Below are 22673 nucleotides of genomic sequence, written 5' to 3'. Positions count from 1 at the left end.
TTGACTTCCAACTCTCCATGTCACACACTCTGTGACACACACTGATTTCCAAACCTCCATGTCACACACCCTCTAGTCTTCCTTCCCTGCCTGCTGGCATCCATGAGTGTGTGTGTATCATGTGTGTGAAGGAGTAAGGCAGAGTGAATGAGTATGTGAGTGTGTGTGTTCTCCAGCTCTTCTGTTACACAACACTCCCCTCCAACCCCCACTGAGAGAGAGAGAGCCATGGCAGGTGCCCTTCTGAAATTATCACTCTTTTCACCAATGTCACTCAGCCACCCTGGTCCGACCCTTCCCAATGACTCTGTCTGCTTGTAGACCCATTTCCCCTTTATCCCACTGCATCCTGGGTAGCCCTAACAGATATTGGACCCCTCAAAGCTGACCCAATTTCAGTTTGTCCTGAGGATGAATCAACACCATTGTAGTTACTCCACAATACTAACATAAATGACAGAGAGAAAAGAATAAAGCCTTTACAGAATACAAATATTCCAAAATATGCATCCTGTTTGCAATAAGGCGCTAAAGTAATAATGCAATTTGGCAAAGAAATGTACTTTTGTACTGAATACAAAGCGTTATGTTTGGGGCAAATCGAACACAACACATAACTGAGTACCACTCTTCAAGCATGGTGGCGGATGCATTATGTTATGGGTATGCTTGTCATCGGCAAGGACTAGGGAGTTTTTTAGGATAAAAAGCATTGGAATAGAGCTAAGCATAGGCAAAGTCTGAGAGGAAAACCTGGCTCAGTCTGCTTTCCAACAGACAGTGGAAGACATAGTCACCTTTCAGCTGGAAAATAACCTAAATTATAAGGCCAAATATACACTGGAGTTTCTTACCAAGATGACATTGAATGTTCCTGAGTGGCCTAGTTATAGTTCTGACTTAAATCGCCTTGAAAATCTATGACAATACTTGAAATAGCTGTCTAGCAATGATCAACAACCAACTTGACAGAGCTTGAATAATGTTTTTGAGAATACTGGGCAAATATTGTACAATCCAGGTATGCTAAGCTCTTAGAGACTTACACAAAAACCCTCACAGCTGTAGTCTCTGCTAAAGGTGATTCTAACATCTATTGACTTGGGGGGGGATGAATACGTATCTATTAAATTACTGTTTTATTTTACATAAATAAAATTAAATATCATAGAGTTTGGTCAAAGAGGAAGAAAAAAATCGATGATATTTTATTTCATTCATGACCCAGAGGAAGACACAGTAATGCCGAAACGTTGGTAAATACCCATTAAATTGCTGGGCCATTACACATGGAGTGTGTGACTTTCTTTATTTTGATAGTTTATTAATTCATGAAAAAATGTAACAGTAATATATCTTGTGTGGATCCTTGACCCCAAAAAAAGGATATTTAAATCAATTTGAATCGCATTTTGTAACAAAACTAAATGTTTGAAAAGTCAAGGGGTGTGAATACTTTCTGATGGCAATGTATGTGACAGAAAGTAAACAATGTATGTGACAGAAAGTAAACAATGTATAAGATGAAGAAAACAACAAAGGCCAGAGTGGGAACTGGGGTCTGTACCACTGATGGCTGTTGCCATGCTCTTATCAAGAGTTGGCCAACACAGCCACAACACATCAGCACAACAGATGTTGACAACAAGGATGCTTTGGTGTGCCTCCTTTTCTCATGAACCTGTTTTAGATTCTGAGAATAAATATTATAGCATTAATTAGTTTTAAGGCAGAACGCTCAGCCAAGGATCATTTTGGGGCGGCAGGTAGCCTAGTGGTTAGAGCGTTGGACTAGTAACCGAAAGGTTGTTAGATCGAATCCCCGAGCCGACAAGGTAAAAATATGTTGTTCTGCCCCTGAACAAGGCAGTTAACCCACTGTTCCTAGGCCGTCATTTAAAATACGAATTTGTTCTTAACTGACTTGCCTAGTTAAATTAAGGTTAAAAAAATATGTTTTCCTTAGAACCACATTCTCTGAGCACAAGGTGCATTCATAAATCACTGTTATAAGGTTCAGCAACAGAGGAGCCCTCTACAAGGCCAGTCTTAACAATACACTACTGTCTGTCCTGCTGGCTGCTGCATCATCATAATCATATGCCACCAGGTGTCTTTCCATAGTCCCCAAATCCAGAACGAATTCAAGAAAGCGTACAGTATTATATAGAGCCCTTATTGCATGGAACTTCCTTCCATCTCATATTGCTCCAATAAACAGCAAACCTGGTTCCAAAAAACAGATAAAGCAACACCTCGCGGCACAACGCCTCACCCCTATCTGACCTAGATAGTTTGTTTGTATGCATTGATATGTAGACTACGTGTGACTTTTATGTATGTAGTTCTGTCCATGAACTGTTCTTGTCTATCGACGTTCTGTATTATGTCATGTTTCATGTTTTGTGTTTTGTGTGGACCCCAGGAAGAGTAGCTGCTGCTTTTGCAACAGGTAATGGGGATCCTAATAAAAAAAATATTTAAAAATCATCAGAATCCACATTAGATCCAGTTAGGGACATCAGGCTGAGCCCCTGCCTCTCTGATGTTGTTATTGGTTCTCCAAGAACAAATCCTACATCCTGGAGCCTCTGGTTCTAAAACATTACATTACAAAACAGTAAGAGCACCTGCTCTTTCCATGACATAGACTGACCAGATGAATCCAGGAGAAAGCTATGATCCCTTACTCATGACATCTGTTAAATCCACTTCAATGAGCATAGATGAACAGGAGGACACAGTTTAAAGAAGGATTTTTAAGCCTTGAAACCATTGAGACATGGATTGGGTGTGTGCCATTCAGAGGGTGAATGGGAAAGACAACATATTTATGTCTTTTGAACAGGGTACTGCTGGGTTTTTCATGCTCAACAGTCTTGTGGGTGTATCAAGAATGGTCCACCACCCAAAGAACATTCAGCCAACTGTGGGAAGCATTTGAGTCAACATGGGTCAGCATCCCTGTGGAACGCTTTCGACACCTTGTAGAGTTCATGCCCAGACAAAATCAGGCTGTTCTGAGGGCAAATGGAGGGGGGATGAACTTTACAAGGTGTTGAAAGCGTTCCACAGGGATGCTGCCCCATGTTGACTCCAATGCTTCCCACAGTTGTGTCAAATTGACTGGATGTCCTTTGGGTGGTGGACCATTTTTGATACACACGAGAAACTGTTGAGCGTGAAAATCCCAGCAGCGATGCAGTTCTTGACACACTCAAACTGATGTGCCCGGAACCTACTACCATACCCCATTCAAAGGCACTTAAATGTTTTGTCTTGCCCATTCACCCTCTGAATGGCAAACATACACAATCCATGTCTCAGTTGTCTCAAGGCTTAAAAATCCTTCTTTAACCTGCCTCCTCCGCTTCATATACACTTATTGAAGTGGATTTAACAGGTGACATCAATAAGGGATCATAGCTTACACCTGGATTCACCTGGTCAGTCTATGTCATGGAAAGAGCAGGTGTTCCTAATGTTTTGTGCACTCAGTGTATATACAAATAGCTGGATATATACAAATGCTTTGTAGACTACTTGTTACTTATTCATCTTTAGTCCACATGCTTGAACACATGAGATAGAGATGCCAAATCACTACATCATTCAGAAGCAACTATAAAGACATTGCCTAATCCAAATTGGAGACTATCCATTCGATGAGAACGCTCCAAATGACTCATTCAGTATTTCATTTCATGAACAACAAATGACAGCAGCCAAGTTGGTTAAACCTGAGATTGTAATGACTCTCAATTGGCAGTATCGTTTCTAATGGGACCATGCATGAGTTACACAGTAATAACACACAGGGATCCAAAGGCATGCACCGAATCCAGAATCTCTCTGTTTCCCGGATCCAGCTGAAAGCAGTCTTTGTCGGGCAGTCAGAAAGGGGACATTTCTTGTTTGGCGCATCCTGAACACATCGCGCCGTGGTCTGGTCACTCTTACGCACAGAAGTACATATCGACGACGTGCGTATTTTGCGTCAAAAAGTACAGTGCATTTCAGTTATGCACTGTTTATAACGCATGCAACAACAGTTATGGAGAAGTGTATACAGTGAAAACACAACTCTGAAAAATATAATCATGGAACAATCAACAACACAACTAGGAATACGTTTAACTATAATAAATAAAAAGCTGCATTGCGCATGACTTTTCTATAAGATCAAAATGTGTTTAATTCATTTTGAGGATAAATCAATCTCAGACTCATTCCCCTGACTCAAATACGCCCTCTAAACAGTAACGGCACCCCCAAAAGTGGCTATCCCAGACAGAGTGGACAAAGCATCAACTTTCAACATGTTCCGAGAAACCCAACCATTGCGCTATATCGGTCCTAAATACAAACACCACTTACCTATCGATACCAGCTTTATGTGTTCTCTCTCCAAGAATTCCAGCGCAACGGACACATTTTCCAGTTTCATTTGTCTGAAGTTAGGTCTGGCGTGGTACTTTCTGTACATTTTCTTCTGGCTCAAAACCTCCAGAAGACCGATGAGCTTGAGCCCGTCGGTCAGGTCTTTCTGTAGGTCGTTGATCCGCTTGTTGAGGCACTTGAGGTGCTCGTTGCACCACCTGGTGAAGGTGTTCTGTTGTATTTTCTTCCAGGGCGCATCCTCAGCGAGGTCCTTCTCCGTAGCCGGCATCTCTTCCTCGTCGTCCCCGTTGTCCGTACTCTGGTAGTACTGCGGCGGCTGCTGCTGCTCGTAGTACGTATTATTGCTCATCATGTTGTCGGTTTCCGTGCCCTTTTTATACCACATTCAGTGGGGCCAGTGTGTGAACGTTACGGCACGCAAGGGAGCGTGGAAAGAAAGAAAAAACTGTTTATTGCGGGCCAGTGCCAAGCTTGCGCATTGGCCGTGAAAAAAGTTGTAAAACTAGGAAAAATATGAAAGCAAGAGTAAACGAGATTTTCGTTTGTACTTGTGATGGGAGTGGAGTTTGTCAAACCAAGCAGTCTGTCAGTGGGATTAATTAAATAATCCGTTTATCGTTTCCAATGTGGACGGTCTCCTGGCTTTAAATTTATCAGAATTGTGAAAAAAGTGGTAGCTGCGACCTAATAGACATATTGGCACGGAAGACGAATAGACTGTAGAAAGATGAAGGCGTTGTCTGTGGACAGGACCGCTAGTAGCCCTACGATGTCGGCGGCGGCAGCCTGCTTGGTGATGTCCGTTACACTTGAGTAGCTAAATGAAGCTCTAGGCAGGACAGGTTTTTAAAAAGCTCGGCACCCCTGAAGCTCGCGTCAGGCCCCTCGACTCCCTGGAATGCCCCCGTCATGACCATATACAACTGCAGGATGGGTATTCTCTAATCAGACGAAGATAGCGAGATGCAACACCATTGGGTAACATAAGAGAAGGGGGTCAACGATTGGCCCTGGGGCGCCATAACAGTTGTGACACTTCTCCTTATTTTTAGGCTCTCCAAATTGGGCGAGGGGGACGGAGCTTTGAGGTTGTTGTAAAAGTGAACGGTGACCAGGGCCTACTGGGCCTTTAATAACAATTGGACTATGAAGGGGAAAATGATGCCAGCGTCTTCAACAGATCCAACCTTTACCAGCCAGGGTTATTCTTGCTGTCACTCATATGTCCACTGACGCAGAATTGTGTTTATAAACATATATATTTGTCAACATAATAAATAAACTCACATGACAAGCTAACTTATTAATAAGATAACATCAAACCTTTTGACGCTTAATTAACAAGAGGAAGATCATACAGGATTCTTGGGTTGACAGGGGTTTCAAAAGCGGCTCTCTTTCTCTCATTCTTTTGGTCTCTCACTCACTTGCTCTTTCTCTCGCTCGCGTGCGCGCGCTCGCATACACACACACAACCAAATGGGGTAAAGTTAAAACAGTGTTTGATTGCATGTCTGGTGTTGTCCACCCCATGGCTGACTCTGTGGTGAGCTATGTAAATGCTATGCGGCCTGAGTCTTTTCCTGGAAGTGACACTGGTAGCTATGTGGTCACGGTTGACCTCTGACCCATGATGTAGGGTCCATACATACGTAAGACGTAAGAGGTTAGAGAGGGTCTTTCATCCTGAATTAATTAAGCCAAATGAAAGTAACTCCTTAGGTGGTGACCTGTGGCACCCTCTATAACCACTGAGCTTATTATTATTTGACTCTGCTGGTCATCTATGAGTGTTTGAACATCTTGAAGAACAGTCTGGGGTTAAGTATTCTGGCCACCCCTCAGAGCCTGGTTCCTCTCTAGGTTTCTTCGTAGGTTCCTACCTTTCTAGGGAGATTTTGCTAGCCAGTGTGCTTCTACGTCTGTATTGCTTGCTCTCTGGGGTTTTAGGCTGGGTTTCTGTTCAAGCATTTTGTGACAGCTGCTGATGTAAAAAGGGCTTTATAAATACATTTGATTGATTGATTGATTGATTGATTAAGCAATTAACATCCCATCATGCATTTAAAAAATCCCATTTGCCCATTATTTTGGCTACAATGACTGGAAGAATAGATCTCAGTGACTTTGAAAGAGGGGTTTCAAAGAAGCATGGGTTTAAGTTGTGTGCGTGTGTGTGTGTGTGTGTGTGTGTGTGTGTGTGTGTGTGTGTGTGTGTGTGTGTGTGTGTGTGTGTGTGTGTGTGTGTGTGTGTGTGTGTGTGTGTGTGTGTGTGTGTGTGTGTGTGTGTGTCATAGTCACCAGATCTCATTCCAATGGAACAGTTATTGGAGAGAATCTGGAGCGGTGCCTGAGAGAGCAGTTTCCACCACCATCAACAAAACACCAAATTATGGAATTTCTCGTGGAAGAAGGGTATTGCATACCGCCAATAGAGTTTCAGACACTTGTAGAATCGATGCCAAGGCACATTGAAGATGTTCTGGTGCCTCGTGGTAGCCCAAAGCCCTATGAAGATGCTTTATGTTGATGTTTCCTTTATTTTGGCAGTTACCTGGCAGTTACCACACACAGACACTCAAGAGTTAAATAACAGGTAAGACGTTTATAAAATGTCTTACCAAAAATACTCAAACTCATTCCAAAACACGGCAAATGTGAAAAACAAAAACTTGCATAACATTTCATGAATCAAAAAGTCTGTCATTTTAGTACCTTGTGCACACAATGCTGTGGGTGGGGTGCTTAGCTCTGCTACTCTTGGAGTCTGGGTTGGCCTGAGGGTCCTCCCCACCCTCCCTGCTCCTCTTACGGGACTTGGACAGCTGGGAGAAGAGGTCCTGCTGGTTCTCTCTGGAGCTCTTCATGCTGCACTGGCAGTAAGTCATGGCTCTGGTGACTGTTTCTCTCATCAGAGAAGCCAAGCCACATCACCTCTCTCCCCCTATGCCTCTCACCATGGCTGGGCCTGGAGTAGCAGTAGAGGTTAGGGTGACTCTCCCTTCTCCAGCTCTGGCTGTGGCCAGGTTGGCTGGAGGCAGCAAGAGAGACACTGCACTTCTGAAGGGACTCCATGTTAGGCTCCCACACATCCAGCACCAGGTAAGACTGGATGTCCTTCAGCTCTAGGCAGTCTTTGATAGGCTGGGCCCTTGGTGCAGACACTTCAGACACCCAGAATGTCTTCTTCACAATGCGGACAACTGAGGGCAGCCATCCTGACCGAAGTGGAATGTTTTCTGTTTTCAAAGGAAGACAGATTTGTAAGTCAAGTGTTGAACAGGAGACAAAGCCACATGTATTTTTTCCGTTATTGAATCACATTACATTTATGCATGAGTTATTTTACAGACAAATTTGACTTTTGAACATTTAAAAAGCCTTAGCTTTCTTGCCCAGTTTGGTGATTATAGCTAGAGAGGAAGAGGATTTGTCAGGAGTCATTGTAACACACGTTTATATACATTGTCAAAATTCTAGAATATCACAGGAATTAATTTATGGTGTCATCACTGGATCTTCCCACGTAAATCTTGTTTTGGCAACCGATAAATTAGCAGAACTAGAATGGTTGCATCAGAGGTCTAGAGTAACAATGAATGTGATGAGTATGATTCTTTATCCAACATTCCACCTTGATATGACACCTCTTGATTATCAGTCAGATCTTCAGTATGTACAAAAACAAAATACACAAGTTAGACATGTATCTGGCAGCACACAGGTTACTTGCAACTTTTTGTGCTTTCCAATAGTATAATTTCATCATAATTATGCGTGCCACAACTCTGAATGCCAGTGGGCAGCGTTGCCTAATGGGACCGGGATGCTCTGTATGATTCAGAAATGCAGCTGTAATGGTCAGTATTTTTTTTGTCAACAATCTACCACTCAGGTACATTAACTGCCTTCTTGGTAAGCAACTCCAGTGTAGATTTGGCCTTTTGTTTTAGGTTACTGTGGCGACAGGTGGTTAGAGCATTGGGCCAGTAACCGAAAAGTTGCTGGATCAAATCCCCGAGCTGACAAGGTAAAAATCTGTCATTCTGCCCCTGAACAAGGCAGTTAACCAACTTTCTAAGCCATAATTGTAAATAATCATTTGTTCTTAATTGACTTTCCTAGTTAAATCGAGGTAAAAAAAAAAAAATGGCCTGCTGAAAGGTGAATTCATCTCCCAGTGTCTGGTGGAAAGCAGACTGAACTAGGATTTTATTTGGTTATTTTTTTGTCCTGGAAAAACTCCACTGTCCTCAATGATTACAAGCATATCCATAACAGAGACAGAATCATTCGATCATTTGTTTTGGCACTGTCCATATCTAGCTTGTTTTTGGTCGCAGGTTCAGGAATGGCTGAAGAATTGCAACATTTCCCGTTAACTTTGCATTTAGCACCACTGGGTGATCTGAAAGGTCATAATCAATTGAGCAATAATATAATAATAATAATATATAATATAATATAATATAATATAATAATACAAAAACGTTTGTCTTTAATTTACAATCTGCCGAAGCTATGATAATAGAAACGTTCAGAACTTTTGTGAAACATCACAGCACAGTTGAAAAAGATATATAGCAAATAGAAAATGGATGGTGTTCATAGATAAATGGGAGGGGTTGGGGGTAGCTGAAGGATGGGACTAAAGACAAACTAAATCTAACTAATGTAAAATATACTGTGTCCATAGAATGTATATATATATATATATATATATATATTTTTTGTTTTTTGGTATATAGTATGTATAAACTGGAAGTAGAAGCCTAATTAGGGGAGGGGTGGTAGGGTTAGGTGAAATAATAAAGGACAATATATATAGAAATATATATAGAAAACAAAATATAAACGCAACATGCAACAACTTCATATGAGGAAGTCAGCCACGCACTACAGTGTGCATCGTAACTGTATAATGACTAGAGTATAGTGAATAGCTTGTGTATAGTAGAAAATAGGGTGCGTCCATCATGTGCGGTCATGTAATGGATCTGAGTGAGAGGCTTTGACACTGAGCGCTGGAACTATATATAAAACCCCTGGAGGAGGGAGAGACAGTTAAGGACCAAGAGGGGTGTGATAGGGTTGCAGAGGGTTACGATGCAGGGAGTGTTGATCATCTTTCCTCTTTACGCTGTTCCTTTGGAACCTCCTCTCTGACCTGTCAACAGGTCAGTCACACAGCGAATAAAGATCGGACTGAACTGTCTTAAGCTTGTAGTCTGCAATTCACTTAGAAATGTATGTGGTGTATTCAAAACAACTGAGATTAGGATGTTTCTGGAATATGGCAAAATAACATTGATCAGGATTGTTCATATGAGACGGCATGTTCATGAGCATTCTTTTACAGTAACATTGCTTTCAGATCAGTTGAGTTCACACACATAAACTCAGAAAAAAAAAGAATCGTCCCTTTTCCAGGACCCAGTCTTTCCAAGATAATTAGTAAAAATCCAAATAACTTCACAGATCTTCAATGTAAAGGGTCTAAACAAGGTTTCCCATGCTTGTTCAATGAACCATAAACGATTAATGAACATGCACCTGTAGAACGGTCATTAAGACACTAACAGCTTACAGACGATAGGCAATTAAGGTCACAGTTATGAAAACTTAGGACACGAAAGAGGCCTTTCTACTGACTCTGAAAAACACCAAAAGAAAGATGCCCAGGGTTCCTGCTTATCTGCGTGAATGTGCCTTAGGCATGCTGCAAGGAGGCATGAGGACTGCAGATGTGGCCAGGGCAATAAATTGCATTGTCCGTACTGTGAGATGCCTAAGACAGCGCTATAGTGAGACAGAATGGACAACTGATCATCCTGTCAGTGGCAGACCACGTGTAACACCTGCACAGGATCGGTACATCCGAACATCACACCTCCGGGACAGGTACAGGATGGCAACAACAGCTGCTCGAGCTACACCACGAGCAGCACAATCCCTCCATCAGTGCTCAGACTGTCCGCAATAGGCTAAGAGAGAGGCTGGACTGAGGGCTTCTCGGCCTGTTGTAAGGCAGGTCCTCACCAGACATCACCGGCAACAACGTCGCCTATGGGCACAAACCCACCGTCACTGGACCAGACAGGACTGGCAAAAAGTGCTCTTCACTGACGAGTCATGGTTTTACATCACCAGGGGTGATGGTCGGATTCGTGTTTATCGTTGAAGGAATGAGCGTTACACCGAGTCCTGTACTCTGGACCGGGATCGATTTGGAGGTGGAGGGTCCGTCATGGTCTGGGGCTGTGTGTCAGAGCATCATCAGACTGTGCTAGTTGTCATTGCAGACAATCTCAATGCTGTGCATTACAGGGAAGACATCCTCCTCCCTCAGATGGTACCCTTCCTGCAGGCTCATCCTGACATGACCCTCCAGCATGACAATGCCACCAGCCATACTGCTCGTTCTGTGCGTGATTTCCTGCAAGACAGGAATGTCAGTGTTCTGCCATGGCCAGCAAAGAGCCCGGATCTCAATCCCATTGAGCACGTCTGGGACCTGTTGGATCGGAGGATGAGGGCTAGGCCATTCCCCCCAGAAATGTCTGGGAACTTGCAGGTGCCTTGGTGGAAGAGTGGAGTAACATCTCACAGCAAGAACTGGCAAATCTGTTGCAGTCCATGAGAAGGAGATGCACTGCAATACTTAATTCAGCTGGTGGCCACACCAGATACTGACTGTTACTTTTGATTTTCACCCCCCCTTTGTTCAGGGACACATTATTCCGTTTCTGTAAGTCACTTGTCTGTGGAACTTGTTCAGTTTATGTCTCAGTTGTTGAATCTTGTTATGTTCATACAAATATTTACACATGTTAAGTTTGCTGAAAATAAACGCAGTTAACAGTGAGAGGGCGTTTATTTTTTGCTGAGTTTAGAGAGAGAGAGAGAGAGAGAGAGAATAAGGATAAACTACTTTTATTTCTCAGTTCATTTACAAAATGTACAGCCTATTTACCAAAATACTCACAATATTCTCATTAACCCATAAAAGCTCATAGAGACATTGACTGGCAAGGTGTTGTAGTAGAAGCTATGGCTAAATCAGATTCAGCACCGCATAAAACAGACATTGACAGTAGCCATGTCACACAGAACCAGACAGAGAGACATACAGAATGAGCAGCAGCTTTACATAAGTTCAAAGGTCAAACTTCACATCATCACATACAGTGAGCAGCAGCCAGTTTCTAGTTAAGAGCACAGGTTGTTTTGACATGTAGAATAGTTTCCGTAATGTGTCTCTCCCTTATTGTTTAAGCTTCCATGCTGGAATAGAAAATACACAGTCAGTGGAATTTACAGTATTTGAAGCACAACAGAGAAGATAAATACCACATAAATCTATACACACTGTAGAGACCAGACAATTGAAGAAGAAAAGTAGAATAAAGTAGAGTACAATAGAATAGAATAGACTGTATGAAACCAAAGTGAAAATATTAATAGTGACAACCCAGTAAAGTAGTAAATCAACTAAGAGAGACTGACATAGTGAGAGAGAAAAAAATCACAAATGATTCTGATTAGTCATGCATTAATAAGGTCATAATGGATTGGCTGAAATTACTGTGACTACAGGAACTAGATCTATCCATCAATAGGCATGCAAGTTAAGTCGGACATGCAATATCTAAACATGTTACGGTCTCATACACATATACACTATTCATGCACTGGCTGTGTTCAGCCAATTCAAAAAGAACCCTCTACTCAATCTAGAACTGCTCTCAAATCAACAAACCATGTTATGTAACTGTGCTAAACTATTTCCTATTTACAATAAAATACAAATACCACATGTTGGTCCACAACTACAGATATTGTTTTTACATACACTGTAGCATGCATTTACCTACCAATGAGTTCTTATATTGTCTCTGCACTGTAGAAAAAAATATTCTATACATAGCCTATAAGCATTCATGTTTTTCAGGTCACCTCAGTGTCTAATTGCCTATCATACGTTTATGATTATGAATCACGTATTGAAACTAATAGCATATACTTAATAGTCGTAATGAATTGATTCTTAGCATAAATTAGAAGCACTAATTACCTATACATATTTATAATGCTATTACTCTACAATAGGAATACAGAGGAATATTGGCTAAGCACGCTTTCAGTGTCTTGTCACCTACACACCCACAGAATGTTAGCTGATTAGCTCGCCTACATACATCTATGAAACAAGCTAACTAACTGTCAGTCATGACAGCACACTACAAATCCAGGCACCAGCTATAACGCTAACTGCATTCTGTACACGTTTCTCACAAACGATCCTCTTGAAAAGAAAACACCTATGTCAGATTGCTCTCTCAGTCATAGTCGTGGTGTGTTCTCGGACAAAGACCATTTAACTCCGACAGCTCTAAAATAACACCACCGTTCTCACTCAACGCAAAGCGCATTTCTGACATTTTGTTCCACCGTTAACATAAAGGAGTTGAAATGATTTTTTGTTGCTATGTATTTCCACGGTAGCTAAGTCATGCCAAAAGGTAGAGTAAGAACCAAAAAGTATTCTCGGTGCACTCCGTAAAGGTTAGACGTCTTCTCCATGACAACAGTGTCACATCGCGGTTGTTGTTAAGTCAATCTATCATTGGAATGTGTTGTGTCAAGCTTACAGCAACGACACTGAAAAGGTCCCATGCATTGCAGGCAAGTTGCAGTTGTAGAACCTGTGTAGAAACTGTGTGCTTCGTGCCAACAAAGAAAAGGGAATCATCGTTAGAGAATATAGATATCAGAGAGTAGAACGCAAACAGTACAAGACGAAAAGACTCGGTAAGAGAAACCCCAAAATGCACATCCTAGAAAACAATGGTCCATATTTCATCACTGGCTCCACTTTTCATTTTGGTGACCTATGTTGATTGTTTGTAATTTTTCAGAACGCTTGTCACGATTATAATATAAAAAATAATGCAAAACAGTTAAACACAATGTCTATTTACAAAAATAACTCTCTGTTTCAAATAACGAGCCTTGTTAAGTTCTGTTTCTAAGCAGAATCAAACACAGTGGAATCAGTCATTAAATAACTCCTCAGTCTTGGGGATAGATTATTCCTATGGCTACAAAAATAGACATCTAGCTGGAAATCATTTGGACTGTCAAATTGAACACACCAAGTTGCATTTATGATAGTATTGTTTGTCTGTATAGATGTGTATAGTGGTCGTGGTTCCATTCACATACAAAATATAACCAATTGTAGAGAGAGAGAGAGAGAGAGAGAGAGAGAGAACCATTTACAAAGGAGACAAACATCCAATACAACAAACTCATACAATCAAACCCTCCTCCACACATCTTCATTTAAACGTAAAAAGAGCATAACACAACATAAACAGAAGGAAAAGTGTTGCAGGTGTAGCAGAGACAATTGCAGTGGCAATGTTCAAAGGGATTCAAAAGGAGGGGTAGGTTCTGGGGAAAGATCACATGCCCATTGGAAAGAGAAACATCTCATCAGTGACTCAATATGTGCATGAGCTTTTCCCAATTCAACCTTTACAGGTTGTCAATAAACCAATCAACCATCAACCAATCAAATAATAAACCATCAACCGATCAATCAATAAATGAGCAGACATGTTCTGTGCTAAATTGTGTATTTCCATTGACGCCCATGCAGACACCGTACTGCCACAAACTCTGAGGCAGTCCCTGTTATAGGGAAACCGATTGAGTCAAACTGAAGGACTTTAAAGAGAGAAACAAGATATTGCCATCCTTATCTTTAGAGTGGCTTAAACAGGTATATGTATTTCTCCTTGAGACTACTTCCTTGTTGGGTTGTATTTCCTGGTGAAAATGTCAGTTGTCAATGCAGTCCTCCTTGGAAGATGAAGCGAGGAGGAGACTTGACAAGGGCATCATGAGATAGGGGCATGGCATTGCCCATGTTGCCAGGGGAAACCAGCACAGTCATTTCCTGTATAGTGACTTCCGTTCTGTGTAGTCCTCAGGTAAACGCTCTGGAAAGGCTGGGGACTATCAGGACTACAAGCGCTGCCACGGCAACCACCGCCACCAGGTTCCAGCCTCCCTCGCTCTCCTGGTGGCAAGAGGACAGAGGACAGGGTTCAAAGGTCACAGAGGTTATTCATTCACAAGTTTTAACACACATACAGTACCAGCTCCTCGAGTTTGGTCAGAATAGCTCAAACAACCCCTTCGCTTTGCATACACTTTGGACACATCCATTTCCTCAACACACATGTTGGACAAAGGACTATTTTGTGCCTTACAGCCCAATAATTTACAGTTCAATTGGGATACAGACCGACACAACCAACCTACACACTCTTTTGTGAGAAGAGAGAAGACTTGAGTGGTGTTGTTAGCTGCAGAGAGAGAGAGAGAGAGAGAGAGAGCGAGAGTGTGTGTGTGTGTGTGTGTGTGTGTGTGTGTGTGTGTGTGTGTGTGTGTGTGTGTGTGTGTGTGTGTGTGTGTGTGTGTGTGTGTGTGTGTGTGTGTGTGTGTGTGTGTGTGTGTGTGTGTGTGTGTGTGTGTGTGTGTGTGTGTGTGGTGCGTGTGGTGTACGAGAGAGGGAGAGAGAGAGAGTTTAGCAGTGATGTCACCCTGGAGCCCAGTAAGAGGATCCCCCCTGAGTGTGGTGTAGTGTACTGACAGCTTCTCGCCCACACACACACACACACGCATACACACACACCCACACACAACTTGTGCCCATGTCATCCTAAAATGGACGCTTGACACTCTCATTAAACTTTCTGAACCCTTACTCACTACAATAAAAGACAAACACTCCAACTCAGGCTAAATGTCCCAAGGTAAATAGCCAAACCTCATTCTAAATCTCCCAAGGTAAATAGCCATACCTCATTCTAAATGTCCCAAGGTAAATAGCCATACCTCATTCTAAATGTTCCAAGGTAAATAGACATAACTCATTCTAAATGTCCCAAGACCCCTTTCAGCTAAATCTGTCAGGGGCCATGCAAGAGAGAGAGGGATGGAGAAAGGACTCTGCCTCACTGCAGGCTGACCACAACACAGCATTCAGCTGGCTGGAGGTTGGAGGGAGAGAAGGTTTCTCTAAACCTCAGTTCCCTGGCTTCCTGGCTGCTGTCCCGCCTGTGGAGGTCAGGCAGGAGCAGTGGGTGTTGACATTAGCGCTGTGTCATCCATCTTGGCTCTAGTTGTAATCTCTGCACAGTCCCAATGGAGACATGAAAGGAGCTGCGTGTCACTGTGTTTCCCTCGGATAAGTGTAACGGACCACTTTTAAAAAAAGCCACCTTTCTCGGACGAAAACATCAGCGGAACAGGCGAGCAAGTGTGAAAGTCTCTTTCTTCTCTCTCCTTTTCATTTCTCTCTTACTCGCAGCTTTTCAAGTGCTGCGGCTGCTTGGCTGTTCCAAGCCAAGTTCTTAGTATTCTTAGAATCGGAGTCATTCCATTCAGTAGAGTCATAGTAAACACAGTGAATGGTGCATTTGGAGACTGCTGGGTGGGACTGAGTTATTGGACCGTCTGCCTCAGTGATTCCGTTAACTCTTAAGGTTGACGGCCCACCTTCAGAGGAACAAAGCAGACCACACGGTACATTTTGAGCCAGTTTACCCCAACGGGAGCCAAGTCGCTGACATCTGTAAAGTATTTTCGCCACACTCTATTGACATTTTGGTTCTAGCCCATCTGGTGTTAATGTGGCTTTGGATGTTTATTGTTCACCATAGAGGTTGCGTTCCTCAAACAGCTTTAGTTTGATTGACAGATCAAGGGAAACGTGATTCTCAGAGGGACAACTTACATTGTAAGACATGGGTCTACTCCACTGCAATAGCTGATCTTTCCAGCACACGCTTATGCTTGAATCAGAGTCTTTATGTCAGTGGAATAAGGTACCCTTCCAAAACAGATCAGATCACTGTCAGAACTTTGAACTACGAACTCTAATAACATTTAACCATTAACCAAACCAGACGTACTGGCACTACACATTCGCTTACTACAGTATATCTGTGTGTGCAGTATTCTACATTCAGGCACACCCACAGCCAGAGGCTGAATAATCTGCATCTACAACAGACATTCAGCCTCTCTGAGAGGAAATAAGAGTTGACTATATTTGAGTCTTCCAGATAAAGAATGGGCATGCTCATACCTGGTCCCCTCTAGGATGCCAGCTCCTCCCACCAGCACCATACCAGGGCCATTATTACAATCATTCCTATGAAGGAGATGGAGAGAACAGGGGGCTCAGACGGAGGAGTGCAGTTCTGGGGAGAAAACAAGGGATCGTGGGGGCATGAGAGAGGAGGAGGGAGGTGGTGAGAGAAATCACAAATCATAATAAAGTGAGGCAAAAATGTAAGAATCACATATGGAGAGATAGATGAAGAGACAACAGATAGATAGATATATGTACATAAAACATCATGAGGTGATTGAGAGGTAGATAAATGAGATGACAGGCAGATAGACAGGTAGAGAGACCAATAGACAACGACAGAGAGGGTGAGTGACAGAGAGGGAGAACCAAAGAAATAAAGAGACAGGCAGATTGATAATAAAAACCATATTGCGCAACGTTATGTGGGGTGGTTATGGTAAACAGATTTGACAATATGAATGTGAATAAGTTTATAAATATGAGTTTTCAACAAAACACAGCCATGGCAACGATGAAGGGAGGGGAGAAACAGAAAGAGCATGGCATTAGAGCACATCAAAGATGGTTAAAGACAAGATGAACAACTTGTGTAATGGTTCTATCTTGTCATTTAAAGATCTCTGCCAACACTGAAAAGTGCTGCCTGTCACTCAAACGGTCACTCAGACAGAGAGAACCCTGGGAGTTGAAGGCAGCCCAGCAGTGTGGGGGTTTCGTCACAAGAGAAACTACAACTATGGAGGACAGGTGAGTGACATGAACTGCTGTGGTACTCAGGCTGGATGGTCTAAGTCCAAATTCTTGATAAGGAGACCACGTACACCCAATCAAATCATCAAGGGTAGAGTGGCTTGCTTATAAGCTCACATTTGTACACTATAATAACATGTGGGTTGATTAGTCTTTTTTGTTATTCAGTTTTCAACAAAACTCTGATTCAGAATTTCCTGGTTTTGATGGCATCAGAAAGGAAGAGGAAGAGAAAGAGGGTAGGGACCGGACTGTTTAGGTGGACACGGGGACAGACACTGGACAGGGCGACAGGACGCAGAGGACGCACACCGCCATTGAAGCAATGCATGTTGAGAAGAGGGCGGAAGAAGCCAGGGACCAAAGTTGAGGACACAAGAATAACTGACTACACCACTGGAGGCAGAGAGAGGACGAGAGACAAGTCACGATTCCATGAGACATAGCTGTTTGACTGAGCTGTTGCTACTGACCCACATACACACAATACAGGCAGACAGACAGACTTGATGCTTGAGGAGAATGGGTTAGTTAGTGCAAGTGTACTGTAAATACAGGTGTGTATGTGTATAGTTGTCTTCTCGTTCCCTTCTACTTACCTCATAACCAGCTCCTTCACCACCATAACCCTTCTTATAGCACATGTGTAGTGTTTGTCCCCTTATAGGAACACTTGTTTTCACCAACTCATACACAGAAGAGGCCATCTTTTGTCGGCCATTATTACCAAAGTTACCAAAGTTACCTCCCTCCGACCGCTGACCTCTCACCTGTGACTTCCTGCCGCCCAGCCTCTCTAGCTCCAACCTGCAGTGATGCAGTTCCTGCTCCAGCTCCGCCCTCTCCTTCTGGCTGCAGTCAAACAGCCCCTGAAGTTCCGCAAGCTCCCCCTTCAACCCTTCACACTGGGAGAGAGAGAGAGAGAGAGAGAGAGAGAGAGAGAGAGAGAGAGAGAGAGAGAGCATTTTCATCATCACATTGGCTTACTCTGTTTTATAAGACTTGTATGTGTCTGTGTCCATACTTGTCTCTGTACTTGCGAGGACCTCTCCTCAGTCAGTTTGAGCTGGTCTCGTAGGGAGAAGACTTCAGAGGGTCCCCCGTTCCAATTGGTGATGGGCTTGCCATCAAACGAGATATTCTTCTGGATGGAGGCATCCACCAAGCGCCCACCTTGACCAGTCTGGGTCTGCCCACCCTGGGTCTGGGACAGGGTCATATAGCCTCCAGCTTTCACTGATTCCTCATCCTGCCCAACACCCTCATCCTTCTGGTCTTCGTCCCCCTCCCCTCTCAAGGCCAGATAGAAATCATTGGAGCTGTCATCCAGAGAGATCATTCAATGTGTTAGCAATTTATAAGCATATTTGCTGTGGTGTTGTTGATATCCGCAGTGCAGTACTCGCCTCATTACTGATTCCCTCTCAGCAACATTTATTCACTGGGAGAAAATTATACTGTGGGCCAACAATAACTCTCACAGAGTTTAAACAGATTTAACTCTGTCCCCTGGGCCAACCACAACTCTCACAGAGTTTAAACATTCATGACATAACAGCTTATATGGTCAGATCACCCCATTACACTACAGAGTACTTTGCTAAAACACAACCATACATTCTGTGAATCGGTAGAGTGAACATAAATAATTGAAGCTTAAAAATTGATGAGCACTATCAGAGTACAAGAATAGAGTGCATTGAAGTAACTACTGTATTCAGTGTGATGTATTACCGTGCAAATACCGTGAAGGACCAACCACAGCTCTCTTTCATTCTGGGAAAACATGAGTCACTACTTCTGCCAATGAGTCTGAGATTTTTTTCTCTGAGGCTAACATTGGAGAAGTGCGTCGTGTCTTTCATTTGAGTAGATCTGGGTTGGAACAGGGACTTGAGAATGAATTCAATTAAATGTCCTTCCTAATACGATGTCGCCACAAACCAAGATCACACAACAAAAAGTTATTTTTCAAAAACAGGAAATGACTTATGTCAGGATACAGGATATTTTATTTTTATTTTACCCCTTTTTCTCCCCAATTTCATGGTATCCAATTGTTTTTAGTAGCTACTATCTTGTCTCATCGCTACAACTCCCGTACGGGCTCGGGAGAGACGAAGGTTGAAAGTCATGCGTCCTCCGATACACAACCCAACCAGCCGCACTGCTTCTTAGCACAGTGCGCATCCAACCCGGAAGCCAGCCGCACCAATGTGTCGGAGGAAACACTGTGCACCTGGCAACCTTGGTTAGCGCGCACTGTGCCCGGCCCGCCACAGGAGTCGCCGCTGCGCGATGAGACAAGGATTTCCCTACCGGCCAAACCCTCCCTAACCCGGATGAAGCTAGGCCAATTGTGAGTCGCCCCACGGACCTCCCGGTCGCGGCCGGTTACGACAAAGCCTCTGGATACAGTACCCTTACATACACAGGCTTCATCCTTACTAGTCTATGCATCCTAGAATTAGATGACGTTGTTTCCTAAGGCCTCACCCACATTAAACAATCCCTTCAAAGGGGACAAGAGGAGCTACGGTTTAGTGAAATGAAACCAGGCCTAAGTATGCTCTTACAGTAAGATCATTGAATTAATTTCCCACAGTGCTCTGCTGTGCTATTGCAGCCTGCTATATACAGTATAGCCACCTCAATATCAGGTCTGTATACAAGGAGCTCAAATGGAGATGTTCTCCTGTGTCTCGGTATCCCCTTTGATCAGAGTGGTGACACCAGAGAGCAGAGAGTGGAGGGTTTATAGGGAACAGTGTCAAGCATGTTATGTAAGAATGCAGTACTCACTGAGTACATAGAGTACTCACAGAGTATTGAGCTCTTTGACGTGCCACTGTCAGCAGCAGGACGTTAGCCCTCTGGATGGGTGTGTGTACCATGGAGAGATCAGCTATGAAATAGTGTGTGTTTGTGAGAGGGAGAGGTCAGTGTCTGTGTGTTGGAGGTACTGGGCTATGGCTGGAGGTAGGAGGTCGACTGCTAATTGCCAAATACTTAGCCTCCCTCTTTAGTTGTAAATTATTCATATTCACCAGTAGACTCGTCTACTGTGAGTCATCTTCACTGAGCTGTGTGTGTGTGTGCGTGTTCATCTGATTATAACCTGTTGTTGACTGTTTGTTTATAAACAGGTGTTGGCTTGTTGTGCTGCCTGTATTATGTATATTTTAAGACACATCTGGTGTATTCTCAGGTGCACAATCACACACGCGCATGCACAGACACAGACACATGCATGTGTGATGCACACAAAATGTACGGTTATGTATTGTTTCTTTGTATTGGGGAAGAACGCTTTTACTGATATGTCAGTCCTCCAAGGTCTTGCCATTTCGATGCATGTATACTACTGTTGGCCTGTAGGGGGCATTAGACTTGTTCACTTCGCAATGGGACTATATGCGATCCTGCACCTGTGTGTTCTCATTATTGAGAGAACTTTGGCTTCGTTCTCCTGTTTCATCTTTTTTTTTACCTTTATTTAACCAGGTAGGCAAGTTGAGAACAAGTTCTCATTTACAATTGCGACCTGGCCAAGATAAATCAAAGCAGTTCGACACATACAACGACACAGAGTTACACATGGAGTAAAACAAACATACTGTAATGAAACAGCAGGGAGCAGGTTTCGAACCCTCGACCTTCGAGCCCGAGGTCCGGTGCGCTATCGACTGTGCCGCAAAAGCATGCTCGAGCGGCAGAGTCGATTTCTGCGCTTATAAACCCAGGGTCGTTACAATACAGTCAATAATACAGTAGAAGTCTATAGACAATGTGAGCATTTATCCTGTGTAACAGGTCAGTTCAGTGCAAAAATACACTGAATAGGATAATATAGCTTTGTAACTTGCCTGTTGAAGTGAATGTAATGGTTTTGAACAACATAGTAATTGCATAACTTGGTACTAGACAAAAAGCACATGTCAAGTGTGAAATGTAATGATGGCGGTGCATTCCTTTGATCTAGAAAAAAAAGAGTTGTTAACTGGGTAAGACACGCCTGACAATGTCCTAAGGGTTTAGAGAATTTAATGTTGTAACTGTGATATTTAAGAACCTTGTAATTGTTGTACTATAAATGTTAGAAAAGCAGTTTTTGGCTAGCTCCGGTTAGCTTTTGGTTAGCTCCGGTCAGTTGGTTGCTAGCTCTGGTCAGTTGGTTGCTAACTCCGGTTAGCTTTTGGCTAGCTCCGGTTAGCTGTTTGCTAGCTCCGGTCAGTTGGTTGCTAGCTTCAGTTAGCGATATGGTAGCTTGTTCAGTCATTTTCCAATAATTAACATTAATCTCATTTGCAATATTCTTGTCTTTCTATTAACCTTTCTTACACGGAGTGAATGTATTTTGAGCATGGGTATAAAATAACTTCTAATGAGTTATACCACCTTAAAGGCTTGCATCTTTTAGAGTCTCATATGGGGCTATAGTGGCCAACAATCAACTACATAATTATAATCTAAACAGGTGAATTAAGTTAAGCGTAAATGTGTTTGGGGTATAAATGTAAAGAATTTGAAGATGTGAATTGGATTGAAATGTAATATTTTTGATGTATGTTTGATATGTGTATGAACGAATATGTCAGGGGTTTATGAGACAGATTATTAAATACACTTTAACAACAACAAAAAACGTTGAAATACAACGAAAAGACAGAAAAAGACGATTTGCCCTTGAGAGAATGTTGAATAAAATAATCGAGAGAACCTTTGAAAGAGAAGCCACGTTCTCCTGTTTCATAATTTATCCTGTGCTACAGGAACTATTATCTGCTGCACCAGTCCCAAAACTGGGACCTATAACACACACACACACACACACACACACACCAACTAGTTATGTTACAGGGTGTATACTGTAGGAACGAGATCACACTCTCACACATCCAGACGACCAAGGAAGAAATGTCTTGGGGATAGAGATGGAAGAGACAAAGGCTTTAAAAAGCCTCTTACGTTTACCTGTGTGATCTTGTCTTATCTGTGGACTGACAGCTCGTTACTGATACATCAGACCCCAGACAAAAAGTTATGATAGATGATCTGCAGACAATAAACAGACGGTAGGTTTGTAGAGCAATGTGGGGGTCCCCAGACATAGAGAGCCTGTGACTGATTGGTCGGCAGCTTTTTCGACTGGCTGCTCGGCCACTCACCCGGCTCGCTGCTGCTGTAGCTGCTGCAGTTCGTGGCTCAGCTGTTTGTTTTCGTCCTTCAGGGTCTGACACTCGTCTGAAATCGCATGACACTCCGCCGTCAGCTGGCTTACCTCACCTGGAACACACGCACACACGTACACAGGGTCACATGAGTGTGTGCTGTTTTGTCTTGGGTGTGT

General features: G+C 42.9%; 2 protein-coding genes across 20 annotated transcripts in view; both read right to left on the bottom strand.

Annotated features, from left to right (window-relative positions):
* The window catches only part of flncb (filamin C, gamma b (actin binding protein 280)), a 96726-nt gene extending 91449 nt beyond the window's left edge, over positions 1-5277 (bottom strand). For 11 of the 12 annotated variants that reach the window (XM_031831813.1, XM_031831814.1, XM_031831820.1 and 8 more), the window contains exon 1: positions 4378-5276. In XM_031831813.1, the coding sequence (XP_031687673.1) occupies positions 4378-4786 (409 nt within the window). In that variant the 5' untranslated portion in view covers positions 4787-5276. Of the gene's footprint in view, positions 1-4377 lie in introns of all 12 variants that reach the window. The other variant, XM_031831822.1, reaches the window with a different exon arrangement.
* Positions 5278-11318: 6041 nt separating this feature from the next.
* Positions 11319-22673, bottom strand: part of LOC109879991 (coiled-coil domain-containing protein 136-like) — a 53945-nt gene continuing 42590 nt past the window's right edge. For 4 of the 8 annotated variants that reach the window (XM_031831810.1, XM_031831807.1, XM_020472210.2 and 1 more), the window contains exons 6-10: positions 22492-22609; positions 18348-18642; positions 18094-18228; positions 16565-16679; positions 11319-14488 (exon numbers count right to left, since the gene is read on the bottom strand). In XM_031831810.1, coding sequence (XP_031687670.1) covers positions 16575-16679; positions 18094-18228; positions 18348-18642; positions 22492-22609 — 653 coding nt within the window. In that variant the 3' untranslated portion in view covers positions 11319-14488; positions 16565-16574. The remainder of the gene's footprint in view (positions 14489-16564; positions 16680-18093; positions 18229-18347; positions 18643-22491; positions 22610-22673) is intronic. The other 4 variants (XR_004210990.1, XR_004210989.1, XM_031831811.1 and 1 more) reach the window with 2 other exon arrangements.

Source organism: Oncorhynchus kisutch, linkage group LG9 (assembly GCF_002021735.2).
Source record: "Oncorhynchus kisutch isolate 150728-3 linkage group LG9, Okis_V2, whole genome shotgun sequence".
Lineage (NCBI taxonomy): Eukaryota > Metazoa > Chordata > Actinopteri > Salmoniformes > Salmonidae > Oncorhynchus > Oncorhynchus kisutch.
The sequence above is the reverse complement of the archived record's forward strand: the minus strand, read 5'-3'. Positions and strand labels throughout refer to the sequence as shown.